Source organism: Nicotiana tabacum, chromosome 2 (genome assembly GCF_000715075.1).
Source record: "Nicotiana tabacum cultivar K326 chromosome 2, ASM71507v2, whole genome shotgun sequence".
Taxonomy (NCBI): domain Eukaryota; kingdom Viridiplantae; phylum Streptophyta; class Magnoliopsida; order Solanales; family Solanaceae; genus Nicotiana; species Nicotiana tabacum.
The window spans coordinates 106,168,465-106,183,868 of record NC_134081.1 but is presented as its reverse complement, the minus strand read 5'-3'; the positions used below and the strand labels follow the sequence as shown (position 1 = coordinate 106,183,868).

General features: G+C 34.5%; 1 protein-coding gene across 1 annotated transcript; it reads right to left on the bottom strand.

The window, feature by feature from the left end:
- Window positions 1-7,535, bottom strand: LOC107806151 (lipoyl synthase, mitochondrial-like). The gene is made up of 4 exons (XM_016630257.2): window positions 6,972-7,535; window positions 5,883-6,094; window positions 2,082-2,461; window positions 1-394 (listed from the first exon to the last, which is right to left on the bottom strand). Exons 1-4 carry the CDS (start codon window positions 7,421-7,423, stop codon window positions 287-289), a joined length of 1,152 nt encoding a protein of 383 aa, XP_016485743.2. The 5' UTR covers window positions 7,424-7,535; the 3' UTR covers window positions 1-286.
- Between the last annotated feature and the right edge of the window lie 7,869 nt (window positions 7,536-15,404).

Sequence of the window (15,404 nt, the reverse complement as noted above, 5' to 3'; positions counted from 1 at the left end):
TCAAGGAAGATTTCAAGGGTATTACAATTGAAAGAATAATACACTAGGTTAATGTACAACTGCATGAGATTATTTGATGTAATAGCAGCTTACACGAGGCAAATGTTACAGCCCATCAGACTGAATACCTACATCTTTTTTTTAGCTCCTCTCCCTTTGAGGAAACATGGCTAAAGGAAACAAGAGTCAAATGGCTACCTCAGCGTTTCAGTCTCAAAAAATGTTGTGTGACCATCAAATTTGCGTCCGTGCAAAGAGATGCCATATATCATCTGAAGATAAGAAGCTAGGACGAGGACGCTGCACGATCAGATTCTATCATGGATTTAATATAGAATTCCCCAGCCTTGTACGAGGACCTAACCATGGGGCCAGAAGCCACATATCGGAATCCCTGCAGAAACACAGGAAGGCACATATTAAACAGTATTCAAACATATTGGTGCTGCCTTTGATGTAAAAAGATATAGTGAAGAAGCATATTTCAAGCTTCAAATTCAATCATGTCACAAAAAAATAAAGCAATTCCAACTACACCTTGCTAGATGATGCCGTTCAGAAGTAAGAAAAATAACCAATCCATTGTATATTTTGAGCAAGGATACAGACGTAATTCTCAGATTATCTGTTAACTGTAAGACAAGTTTAAATGTTTGATACTCGGAATTGACTCGATTAGCTAATGAGTTGATTTAAACTAAATTGGAAATCAAATTTATCTCAAGTTATCTAGTGTAAAACGAAAACACGTGTTTTGTATTAGACCCAATATATCCCTCTTTTTAGTCCAATGAACCAAACATCTGCTTCCTTGTATTATAAATCCCGTGGTTATAATCCCGGTATAACTTGTTCACCAACCAAACAACCCCTTAGGACTTCACACATTAAACGAATGGCAATGATCTGGCAAGATCAGACCTTTTCACTCATAAAAATCTTCAAAAGCCAAGACGCAAATATAATACCTCACTCAATGAATAGAGAGAATCCCATTCACAACTAAAGCCATTGAACCCTCATCGGTGAAAGTACTGAGTAACCATAATGTGCCTCCTCAAAGGAAGGCAAACTCACACCATAATCCGCAAACGTTCACAGCCCCTTTCAGACCGTCCATTCCAATCCCAACTGTCTGGCCTTGGAAGGCATAAACCAATCTTTCTTCCTTTGCATTCCAACTGCGCAGAAGCTATGATGTCTAGTGGCAGGTCAAATATGGTTTTGCCTTACATGCACTCATGTAGAAGACCAACTAACCCATCACAACTTTTAACTTAAAGAGATAACATCCAAATACATCCCGTCCCTTCTAATAATTTAATAATCAAGAAAATCAGGATATCCCTCTTCCATAACCTGGAGCTGAACACCAAAGGTAAAGGTAAAAAGAGAAAATATGCTTACCTTTTATTGATATTAGAGAATTAAATGGAGAACTACAGAGACAGCTCCTGCTACGCTGTTAGAAAGAAGACGTCACTGTTGCTTGGATCAGTATGAGGCTCTAAAATAAAAAAGTTCTCAAAATTAACCTAATTTTTGCTTATCGCGATTCTCTTCTTTTCTTTAGTTTATACGCTTAACCACAAAACTTTTCTTCCTTTTCTCCGTAAATGAAAACCCAAGAGCTTCAGATTGCTCCCTTTGCATACTCAGAAATAAGTTGTCTGAACATTGAAAATGAAATAGAAAGAGTGCGAGAATAGCAGAACAGTCTGAGTAATGAGCTAGATAACATATGTAAAGAAGAAACAAAAAGGACTTCGAGGATTTGCCACTACTCAATATTGTACAACAAATGGCAAAGAAATTAATTATGATGATGCTCCTTCAGCCTTCAGCTAATTTATTTGTCTCACTTTCTAATCAAAGTTGAACCTTTTCAATAGTAGCAAACTTACAACCTCCATACCTTAAAACAGATTAAACATTGAGAAATATATTTTCTTTAGTCGTGATATAATTTATTCATCTCTGATATAATAAATTCATCTCAAGTAGTATATAATATATTAACCACTCAGTAACACGATATGCAGGAAGACATTCGATAACAAAAATGAGGAGCATAGACTAACCATTTGCGTGCCAAGAACTCGATAATTCTCAAAGGCTTCGGGAGTTATGTATTCAGAAACAGGCATGTGACGCTTTGATGGTCTCATGTACTGACCAAATGTCATTACATCAACACCTGCCGCACGTACCTTTTCCATTGTTTTAACAACTTGTTCAGGAGTTTCCCCACAGCCTAACATTATTGAAGTCTTTGTCAATGTACCGGCAGGGGCATAGTCCTTGGCCATCTTCAGAACGTCCATGGACTGCTTGAAATTAGCACGATGATCTCGTACTACACTCTGAAGCTCTTCAACGGTTTCAATGTTGTGAGCAAAAACATCTAATCCAGATTTTGCAACTTTCTCTACACACCCAGGGTCTCCTAGAAAATCTGGCGCTGCAGGATGAAATCAGATAATATCACGACCTTTTTATTTGACTATGTGATCAGACAGATAGATACATAAATAAATAGATACATTAAGTATGACGTGTACAATTTGAAATGTCAATATGTCATTCACTATTTCTTTTCTTGATTAAAACTTTCAGAAAGAAGGTAAATATGCTTAACACTGAGAATGGCACTTGGACAAAGGTAGCCATCACCCTATTGCAAAAGTCCCTGTTTGAGCACCTAGAATCCAATTTATTATTTTAGATAGGCCAAATACATAAACAGCCCCTCACACTTGGTACCGGTTGTCACTTAGACACTTCTATTTTACTAGTGATCACTTCTTCTTTTTATAATTGTAGCGTCTGGGTCAACTTGCGTGCACCTCAACTAATTCTATAGGATACCTGCTACCTCCCACCAACACAAGTACTGAGTACGGATAAGTGTGGATTTTAACCACTTATTAGTACCTTTTTGCTTTATATTTTAGTCCGAAAGTAGTGATTTTTGTCTCCGAATCTAATGAAAATGTGTGAATTGCAGATGTGCTGAAGAATGTGGGCTCAATGAAGAAATCTAACTAAAAAATGAAATGTTCCAGCTAAGATCAGTCAGGAGGAAGAATGCAAAGAACAGTGCGGTCCGCAAACCAAAAAGTGTGGTCGCACTTGAGGTTCGCACTGTAGACTGAAAGATCAGAGAAGATGCAATCGAACAAGTCTGAAGCCTCCTCAAAGTGCGCTCCGCAACAATTTAGTGCGGCCGCAGAAGCTAATGTGCAACCGCAGAACTCCTCCAACTGAAAGCACTCGCAACAGTCACCTACCAAAGTGCAGAACCCTCCGGAGGGTACTTTTGTCAGGAATTTCGGAGCATTATAAATAGACGTGAAGCACTTTTAGGGCATCTTTTGTACTGTAGCAACAGCTGGTAGTTAGTTTTAGCTATTTTGGGCAACTCGGAGCTACAATTAGAGAAGATCAACTAATTTTCCACTTTACTTTTAGTTTTATGTCTTTAATTACTTCATTCTTTTTATTTTTTTATGTCAATTACTATGAGTAGCTAGATTTTATCTAGGGTTGTGATCCAACCCTAATGTGTAAAACTTATAGGTGTTTAATATTCGAGCTTGTTATTGATTGGGTTGATGTTATTTAGCCTTGTTTATGCTTTATAGTTAGAATTAATGGTTGCAAACATTGATTCATGCCTATTTGACTTTGTTCTTACTTGAGAAAGAGGAATTTAGTCTAGAAAAACTCGGCTAACAAGAAATTGAACTAGTTGAAGTATCGATTAGTTTGATTAAAGGATTTGAAGTAGAGATAGGGATAATCTAACTTGGACTCATATTCAATTGTTTTGATTGCTACTCATTTAGTCTTGAGAAAGCCAATTTGGGCATAATCACTCTTTAACCGAGAGGTATTGAGTGGGTATTTGAGCATTGAGAGTCATAACAAACCCCGATCTACCAAGCAAGTATAGATTTACTCTACCCACTAGGTTTACACATAGGTTAAGGTTACAACCCTAGGCCTTTCTCTATTTGATAAAAACATCAACAGTTACTTACTTTTGTTTGGAAGCTAAATTTAGTTATTTCGAGTTTCTTTCTCGAGTGTTTACCTCAACGCCCACTTTAAACTCCCTGTGGATTCGACCCCGACTTGCGTTGGGTTTTATTATTGGAACGACCGTTTCATATTCCTTAATTTGGTGTAAATTGGACGTGATCAAGTACCTATGGCCATCAAGGCTTGGATAGATGGGAAGAGATCACCTAGAGTTTTTGCCTCCATTGGGATTTGAGCCTGATAATGGTTCTCAATTCACTTTCTTGACCCTAGGCCATACCCTAGGGTGCTAACTTTACCGGTGATCACTTGAACACTTCAACTTGACAAATATGTGTCTCGTGAATACAAGTGTCTGACATGTATTTGGCTGGATTTCCAATATGGGGCCAAATATTTCCGTCATACCAAAAATTGAGGGTCAGATCTGTGTTATTGTCCAGGCAAAGGAGATTCCAATTTAGTTAACGCTGCCAAACTACCAATTTAATTAAGGCTGCCAAACTGCCCATCTAGGTATTGCTTAACTGACAAATAAAAGGGACAAAAGTTAAACTTCGATAATTTGCACTCCCTCTGTTTCAATTTATAATTTTATATGACAACTTTACTTATTAGTCTGTTCCAAAAAGAATGACACATTTCTATATTTGGAAACAATTTAACTTTTAAACTTTCTATTTTACCTATTTTACCCTTAATGAAAGCTTCTATAGCCACACAAATGTTATGGCTTCAAAAAGCTTTTAACCTTTATGTTTTAAAGACCACAAGTTTCAAAAGATTTTTTTTCTTAAACTACGTGACGAGTCAAAGTGCATCATATAAATTGGAATGGAGGGAGTATATATTTAGTTAGTTAGACAATAGCAGGAAAAGCACAAATGTTGTCTATAAACCAGATCCTTAATTAGCTATAGGACTTCGAAAACATTTTGTGACCACTAGCTCTTCTCATTTTTAAAATATTGTTTTTCCACTCAAACAGAACATGTAATACCCCTTTTTTATTCTTAATAAATTTAGTTGCTTCACATTTTCCAGCTTGATAAAGTTAGTTGCTTCACATTTTCCTAGTAGACACATTTTTCAATAACTTCTGCGACACTCAAACAGACTGTTGACCGCTTCTAGAATTTTGGGATAGCTACAATAAGGTATAGATGCTTTTGTAAGTGATTTATAAGTCAAAAATTGTACATCAAAAGGAAGTAATACCTTCAATCATGTCTCACAAATAGAATATCTAGATTCTCACAAGAATCAGACCAAACAAAATATGTGAGTTTCATACTTCAGAAAGAGTCATTATTTCAGCTTGTTGAGCTCCGTTGGGGGCATTAATTTGTCATGGGTACAAGAAAAGGATAAACATTGCCAGGCTACCAGCTGAAAAATCAGCCACTCATACAGCCAAGGTCCACTAACAACCAGCTGAAGATAACCAAACCAAAGCAAATCTAATTGAACGCACAGGGAAGGAAAGCGGAAGAGGGAGGAAGAGCCAAAGAGGATGAAGTACAGGAACTGAAGAACATGTGCGGATGACAAGAAGTTTCATTCTTATTACAATGCTAGATGTGCAATGGTTGTTCAGTCGCTGCAACAACAAAATAAGGAGCACAGCTTATTTGTGTAAAGCAGATTGTTGTCGTTTATCAACCTAATGGCAGTAACTTTGTTGAAATTTTGTAAAGACTGTCTTACACATCAGATCAAGCACAAAGGTACACGAGCAAACAAAGTCTGAAACCGTATAAATGAAGTTCAAAATTTTTTGGGGTTTAGGTCTGGGTAGAAAGTTCAGAAGGCATGTAAAAACAAAAAGTAGCACTTACTAAGTGCTTCTATGAGCATATTTGGCTTCAATGCCTTCAACTTCTGCACTGTCTCAGTGAAATGACCGCTTCCTTGATCAGGTAAATCATCACGGTCAACACTGGTAAGTACAACGTAATCTAAACCCCACGACGCAATGGCCTCAGCCACATTGGCAGGTTCATTTGGGTCAGGAGGAGGTGGAGTGCGTGATGTCTTCACATTGCAGAATCTGAAATTTCAAAGAGCAGAAATTAGTCAATGATTGTTCACATGGATCAAAATCCTTGTTATCCGTCCCTAAAGCAAATTTAAACCCCAGCTACTTTAAGACATCTCCTCTAACCTTCCCAATAACCAACTGTGCAAGTACACTAAAACAGGTGCGCTGAGAGAAAAAGAGAGAGATAAGCCATGAAAAAACAAAAAAGAAACCTTCTGGTTTCTCATCCCCTTTCTTACAGAAGCCCTTCAAAAACCCACTACACTCTTAGCAACATGGCTGTGAAAGTCTAAACTAGCTTTCTATCCATTATTGTTATATATTCAGTTCCTTAAGACTATCCACTGCAATAATATTTTCGCATGTCAATTCATTTCCACCATTCAGCTCATTTAGCATTATTCTTATAGACAGTACTCAGTAGTGTCTAGGAGGCCAGGTAAAGTGTTCCCATGTTATCTACTTTGTTGAACATATCAACAAAGATATCAAGTTCGGTTCCTTTCTCACCACAGAAACATAAACGAAGTGGCAAAGAGATGAATCCAATCACGCTTACACCTTCCTATAACTTCCTTCCCCTACTCCCCCCACCCCAAACAAAAGAGAAGTGTTTCCCTTTGTTCTAAGTATCAATTGCCAGCAAATGCAATTTTTCAAAAGAACTGATCTTTCTTTTTTACAACGCGAAAAAAACAATCTTTATTTATGATAAGGAAAAAAAACAATCTTTTCCCATAGCACAGATTCCCTAAGCACGGAAGATGCGATCATGTACAGCAAAAAATCCAAATTAATATCAATCAACTATAACTCAATCCAAAACTAATTAGAATCAGCAATAAAATCAAAATGCATAAACAAAGTTCAAAGTAATGTACATGACCTGCAACCACGGGTACAAGTATCACCGAGAATCATAATGGTAGCGGTAGCAGTACCAGTTTCACCACCGGACCAACACTCTCCCAAATTAGGGCATTTAGCCTCTTCACACACAGTGTGAAGTTTCAATTCCCTCAATTTCTTCTTGATGTGCGTGTATTTCTCTCCTCCAGGTATGGCTTCCTTCATCCATTTCGGTTTTGGAAGCGGCTTCTTCTTCGTGCCTACCTCAACCGAGTACTCTTTATCCGATTGGAGCCTAATGAAGTCCGATAGCGTCAGTGATTCCGCTGCTAGCCGGTGGCGGAGTCCCTCGAGGGTTTGAGCGTATTGAGGTGGGGAGGCTAGTGTGGCGATGGAAGAAGAGAAGAATTGAGGTAAGATATAGTGGTGGTGGTGATTGTGACGGGATTTGAGTGATCGGAAAGCGAGGGATGTGAAACGGGAATTCATTTTCCGGCGGATTTGGATGTGCTATTGTTGCCGGATAGAGGGGAGAAGGATTAGAAAAATTGGATTTTAATTTCCCGGCGGAAATTGGATGGTTGGAAAGGTGCGGGGCCCACGGAATGGGTGATCTGGGTCCCACCCATCGATCTCTAAGTAATGCAAGCACAATCTATTGCATGTGTATGCTAATTTTTTTAGGATTTTTAGGTATCTAACTAATTTTTATTTCACACTTATACGTATAGGTATATTGGTGAGCACACTCCACTTCCAACCAAGAGGTTGTAAATTCGAGTCAACCCAAGAGTAAGGTGGGTAGTTCTTAGAAGGAGGGAGTCTAGGATCTATGGAAAACAGTCTTTCTACCCCAGGGCAGGAGTAAGGTCTGCGAACACACTACCCTCCCCATACCCCACTAGTAAGATTATACTGGGTTGTTGTTGTTGTACTTATAGATACAAGTATAGAGTAATTCTAATTTCCAACTACCAAAATTTAGGCGGATGAAAAAAATTACTTAATAGAATACAGAATTTGCTTAAAATATATATTGAATAGCTAATTTTTGAAATAAAAAGTAGGAAGTACAAATTTTAGGAAAGAAACACAATTGGGTGCGACAATAGATTCTTAACGGAAAAAGCGCACAAACAAAGAAGGTTGGTATATAGAGATTAGTTAGTACTTAGTACTTATTTTATCCTAAAAATTTAAATTTAAATTTTTAATTTTAGGACAATTAAGGATATTTGTATCCTAACTAAAAAATTAAAATTCATACTACATTGGTCAATTCCTAAATAGCAACCTTTAAAGTGGCTACATAGTGTCATTTCTATGTTCTCAACATGGTGAGAAGGGAGCAAGTGCACAAATAATCATTCTCATAAATGCTATTTAAAGACTAGTGAGTACTTATTTTGTCCTAAATTTTTAAACTAAAAATCTTAATTTTAGGATAATTCAAGACATTTTTGTCCCGGTAAATTAAACTAAAAATTTAAAATTCAGAATGTTATGGTTAATTACTAAATAACAGTCATTTAGAGTGATTATCTGGTGTCATTTCTACGATGAGAATAAGGCTGGCAAGTGGGCCGGTCCAGGCCTGGGGTGCCCGGGACCGCGGGCCAAACGGCTAAACGGGCCAGGAACATTTGGTCCGGTTTAGCAGGCCTAATCCGGTCTCGTGGGCCGGTCCTATGATTTGGGCCCTTCAGGCCCGGGACCGTTTGGCCCGTCAGGGCCCGGGACCGGTCCGGTCCCTTAGCGGGCCAAACGGTCCCAACGGCTATTTTTTAAAAAAAAATAGTCGTTGGACTGTCAAAAATAGACGTTGGCTATTTAACCCCCCAACTTTGTTTTAATCCCAAACTTTTTATAATTACACTTTTTCCCTATTTTCAACTATAAATACCCCATCATTATTTTATTTTTTCTTACAAAATCATCAATCTATCACAATCTCTCTCTAATTTACTTCTATAATTGCTACTATTGCTTACTTTATTGTTACAATTTGTGAAACAATTGTGAAGTTGGTGAATTGAAATCTTCAACGATAATCAATTTTCAACAAGTTGTTCGTCAATTCGGTAAACTCGTTCCAACTCTTAAGTTTTAATATTATAATTTTGTTTGTTTTATTTACTTTGCTTGATTAATTAAGATGGCTTATTCATTAAAAAAATATGTTTAGTAAAAATAAGGAAAAATCGAAGAGTGGTGAATCTAGTGGCCAATATGTTCCTCCTCCACTTCCCCCGGCTCCCCGACCCAAACATGTTACCCGTCCTACACCTCCTATTCTTGATAGCGATAATAGTTTATTACAATTTACCGAGAGTCAATTTTGCCATAATATTGCACCCGGTGAACAATTAAACCATGAATATATGAATGCTCTTTATGGTAATCCAACTATTGATGAAAATGATGATGAAGAAATAGATTTTGATGAAACGCAACCGGATGACAATACACCCACTAGTCCTGCTCCTAAAGTTAACCCAACTAATAATAATCTAGATGATCCCCCGTCTGACCCTCCTATTAGTGCCCCTACTTTTTCTAGACAACCTTCTAAACGGGCAGAAACATCTCTTGTTTGGCAATTTTTTACTCAACTAAGAGGAAAAAATAGGGCTAAGTGTAAAACTTGTGGCAAAGAGTTAGTTTTTCAATATGTTGGAAGTCGGGAGGGGGAGAGAAGTTTGACTAGACACATATTGCTACACCCTCAAGATAAAGCTAGATATTTTCGTATGAAAGATTTGGCTGAGGGGACAAGTGCGCCTAGTCAGGCTGACCTTAGTACCGGGTCAAATCAATTTCAACCGAGAATTAACACTGTTACCGGTGGTATTTTATATTATGATCCAAAAAAGGATCGGGAAGAATTGGCAAAAATGGTTACTGTTATGTGCTTACCCTATAGTTTTCCTTCTAACCCCCACTTTATGCATTATATTAGAAAAGTTTATAATCCTGCTTATAAAGGTTTTTCTCGCACAACCGTAAAGAGTGATATTTATAAATATAAACAAGAATATGAACAATATTTGCGCTATTTATTTACTCATATAAATTGTCGTCTTGCTATTACAACTGATATTGGTAGAAGTGGTAATGACTGTGATTACCTTGCTGTTACCAGTCATTTGATTGATGAGCATTGGATAATGCAAAGGCGCATTATTGCTTATAGAATAATTAATTCACGTCACACAGGGCAGTTTATTTCTAGCACGATTGTGGATATTTGTAGATATTTTTGCATTAGTGATAAAACAATGTTAGCTTCAATGGATAATGCTACTAGTAACACAAATGTTGTAGCCTTGCTTACCACTACACTAAGTCCTGTATTTAGTAACATTTTTCATGTTAGATGTATTTGTCATATTTACCATTTAATTGTGGGTGATGGTATGCGAATTTTAAATGTTGAAATTGAAAAGGTTAAAATGGCTCTTAATTGGCTTTTTTATTCAAACCGTAGAAATAGACTTAGAGAATATTTTAAAAGATGCGATGAATTTGGCCTAAGAGAAAGAAATGTTCCTAAACCTTATCTAACTAGATGGAATTACATGTATGAAAGTTTAGTTGTTGCATATGAAAATAGAAACCCCATAAACTCAACGTTTAATGCTCATGTAAGTGATGATGATGAGCACCTTACAAATGCGGATTTGGCTAATATTAAAATGCTTGTAGATTTTTTTAAAAAATTTCATATTGCTACAAATAAATTTTCTGGGCAATATTATCCTACTATTTCTAACTGTTTAGTTTATATTGCAAAACTTGCAAATTTGTTTGATCATTTTTCAGAGGGTGGGGAAATTTATCAACTTGCTATTTATTCCATGAGAAAAAAGTTTAAAAAATATTTTTTCTCTATTCTCCCTATTTATGGTATTGCTGCATTGTTAAATCCTACTATGAAATTAGGAGGTCCTCAATTTTGGTATGAAACTGTTTATAATGGTTTAGCACTTGAAGATGAGGAGTTGTCTAAACTTCCGAACGCAATAGCCTCAATTAAAATAAATGTTCAAACTATTTATAATGCTTATCAAGTTGCATTAGATCATGATAGACCAAATGTTCCAACTCCTTCTTCTTCCAGTTCTCAATCATCTAAAAGAACTGCGAGAGTAAGAGCACTTAGTGCTTGGGCAGAGTTCAGGGGTTCTCAAGGTTCTAGTACTAGTGATTTTTCACAACTAAATGAGCTTGAAGTTTATTTGTCACAGGGAATTGAGGAAGTGAATCCCGACGGCTCCTTTAATATTTTGGAATGGTGGAAGGACAAAGAAAAACACTTTCCGATTCTTTCAAGGATGGCCCGAGATATTTTAACTAGTCAAGCTTCAACAATGGCATCAGAGAGCGCTTTCAGTCAAGCAAATCTTCAACTCGGTGATTATAGAGCGTCTATGAGGAAGAGCTTAGAAAAATCAGTACTTTTCAGAGATTGGATCCGTTCGGAAAGAAGAAATTTTTGGACTTGCTGAATCACAACCAGAGGTAGACGAAACTTACGAAGAAATGCTAGCTGAACTTGCGGAGGATGATGCTTCGCCTGGAAGCGGTGATGACCAAGCTTCATTTCCGCCACTACCAACGAAAATTCCTCCGGACCTTGAAGGATTTATGAAATTTGTAAGAGATACCATGTAAATTAATATGTAACTTGTATTTTGGCACATCTTGATTAGTTTCTTTTTCTTCTCAATGGTGGTATTAGCACCTTGTTGTGCTCATTCCATAGGGGGAGGAAGACTAAGAAAGATATTGCCATGATTTTTAATGCTATAATAAAAATATAACGCATTGATTTGAATATCTCTTTATAATATTTTTGTCTTTTTATATATCTTAAGCTATACATATAGTATAATATAGTATAGTATATATATATAAGCTTATATTTATACTATACTATAGTCTATACTATATATACATCCCATAAGATATATAAACTATATTCGATATACTATATATACATCTTAAGATATACTATATATACTATACTATGTATACATATTAAGATCTACTATACTATATATACATATTAATAGATATATATATATAGTATAGTATAGTAGATATACATGTATATATAGTATATCTTAAGATGTATACTATCGAATATGGCTTATATACTATGTATATATAGTATAGTATAGTATAGTATAGTATAGTATATATATACTATATATACAACTTAAGATATATAAGCTATATTCGATATACTATATATACATCTTAAGATATACTATATATACTATACTATATAGATATATATATATATATAGTATAGTATAGTAGATATACATGTATATATAGTATATCTTAAGATGTATATATAGTATATAAATCGAATATAGCTTATATATAGTAAGATGTATATATATATATATATGTAGTATACTATATATATATATATATCGAATATATCGAATATAGCTTATATATCTTAAGTTGTATATATAGTATATACTATACTATACTATAATATATATACATCTTACTATATATATTATATATATCTTAAGATGTATACTATCGAATATGACTTATATACTATGTATATATAGTATAGTGTGTGTATATATAAGATGTATATATAGTATAGTGTGTGTGTATATATATATATCTTAAGATGTATATATAGTATAGTATAGTATATATATAAGCTTATATATATATATGTATATCGAGTATATCGAATATACTATGTATATATAGTATAGTGTGTGTGTGTGTGTGTGTATATATATATATATATATATATATCTTAAGATGTATATATATACTATAATATACTATATATATACATAGTTTATAAGTCATATTCGATAGTATACATCTTAAGATATACTATATATACATCTTACTATATATATATATATATATATATATATATATATATATATATATATATATATAGCTTATATATCTTAAGATGTATATATATCTTAAGATCTACTATACTATACTATATATATATATATAGTATATCTTAAGATGTATATATAGTATATTTTAAGATGTATACTATGTATATATAATATAGTATATATATATTTTAAGATGTATATATAGTATATAAATCGAATATAGCTTATATATCTTTATTACTATTTTTTTCTCTAACTTCTATATATAAAAAAAATTAAAATACAAAGTTTCTGTTGGGCCTGTTTGGGCCCGTTTGGGCCTGGGACCGGCCCACTTAACCCGAGCCGGTTCCAGCAATAAGCCCGGGACCGTTTAGGACCGGACCGCATAGGACCGGCCAATTTTAGGACCGGGCCTGCAAAGCCCACTTAGGACCGGGCCCGGCCCACTTGCCACCTTTAGGTGAGAAGAAAGCTAGAAGCCCAGGCAATTTGCCTTTATTAGGTGGGCTTGAATGCTGATCTGTTTAGAACCAAAAACAAATGTTCAAACAAAGCTTGCAAAGATTATTAGTTACTGACCTATGATTGGTACTGACTAATGGTGAAACATATTTTTTTCCCTCCGGTAGTCTGATTATGAGAATGAAAACCTTTTGATAAGATTGTATTTTATCTCCCTTAGAGAGCTTATTCAGGGTGAACTTAAATTAGCCAAACTAGTGAATTTAAAACTGAATAATTAAATAGAAGAATTAATTGTCCCATGGCGATTTCTACGAAACAGATCGAAAATGAACAAATGATCATTTCAATCAATGATTTCATAATTTGATTATAGTACATAGAACAAATTCCAAACCCATAAGCTTGAAATTTTAGCTTTGCCTCTGCTAAAACATTACTCCCATACGTTATACCATATCATTTGTCTTTTATAAATATCATATGTCACCAATTATATACTAGAACACGAGAAACTGATTTAACAAGTAGTTACCCTCGGTAAAAAAAAAATTAGTAAATAATTTCCAAAAAATTTAGTAAATAATTTCCTCCTTACAAAACGTATATTAGAAATAAAATCTTTAGAAAACGAGTGAGTTGAGAGTGGTGTAATTATCATCAGGGAGATGTCGATAGAAAGATTATGAGCCCGTTTGAATTAGCTGATAAGTATTAGGTGCCGAAAAATACTTTTAAGTGTTGAAACTGATTTAATAAATAAGCAGTTACGTATTTGAATACAAGTGCTGAAATTGATAATAAGCTGTTGCAGTATTTGATAAAAAAGTGATGATAAGCTCTTTTTCTGATAAAATGACTTAAATAACCTTAGAAGTGTTTATACTTATAAAGACGTAATTTCTTCAAAATTTTAGATTCCAAATCGATCCAAATACAAAATATTATATTTGTCATTTTATTTTAAATACATCTGTGCTTAGATAGGATAACTTTTATGATAAATATAATTTATTTTATGATAAGCATATAATCATAAGTTATATTAATTAATAAATTGATAAAAATTTCTCTGTAAAAAATAAACCTAAGTAGGACAAAATATTTGAAGAGAAACAATCACTGTCTTTATCACCACAACACATAGAAAGCAACACACCAAAAATTTGATACGTCCTCATTTATTACATACAGTTCAAAGATTAATACACAATCACATAGATATAAATATGCAAAGGAATAGAGAATTTGCGTATCTTAAATAGTCAATGAGCATTGCAGACTTGGGGGGAGGGGGGGGGATAGTACTTGAGACAGTGAGTATCGATGTAAGAGTTTTGTTCTAAAAAGAATATTTTAAGGATAAAATAGTAAAAAATTTGGTCAAACTTAAAGTGCTTATAAACTAAAAATTTATAAGTTGGGGGTGACTAGCTTATGACTTTTGACTTATAAGCACTTTTAACTTTACCAAACGCATAAATAAGCCGAAAAGTACTTATAAGCTGATTTAGCTAGCTTATAAGCTTAGCCAAACACCTTCTATATTATCAATAATATGATTTAATTCTCACTTAACCTTTTCATCTGTCTCTCTCATGTCTAACCTACTCCTGAAATGAGCAATAAAAAATAAAGAATATAATTACTAAAGATAAAAGTTTGACTGGGACTTCACCAATATTCTATTCACGAATGCAAGTCGCCACTTTCTTTCATTTTTTCCTTTCCAGAAGAGTAGTAGTAGAGAAAAATAAACGAGAATAATGTAGATAGAGATATCAGCACATTGGGTTGGTAATTTCGTAATCAAATTGACTACTTTAACATATCCGGAATGATTTCACCTGTAGAGTATGGGAAAGGTGATTAGTGATGATAAAATAGATTAAAAAAATAGTTACTCACCCATATTATTCATTAAAAAATAGATTGGGTAATGATTTTTTTTAAAAAACAGATCAAATATGGATAAGAATCATATTATCTATTTATAAAATGGATAACCAATGGATAAGGTTCCTCAAGTTTGGGAGATTAGTAATTCTCCGATAAGTGATCATATTCAAGAAGCCATGGATAATACGGATATCCATATTATCCGCCGG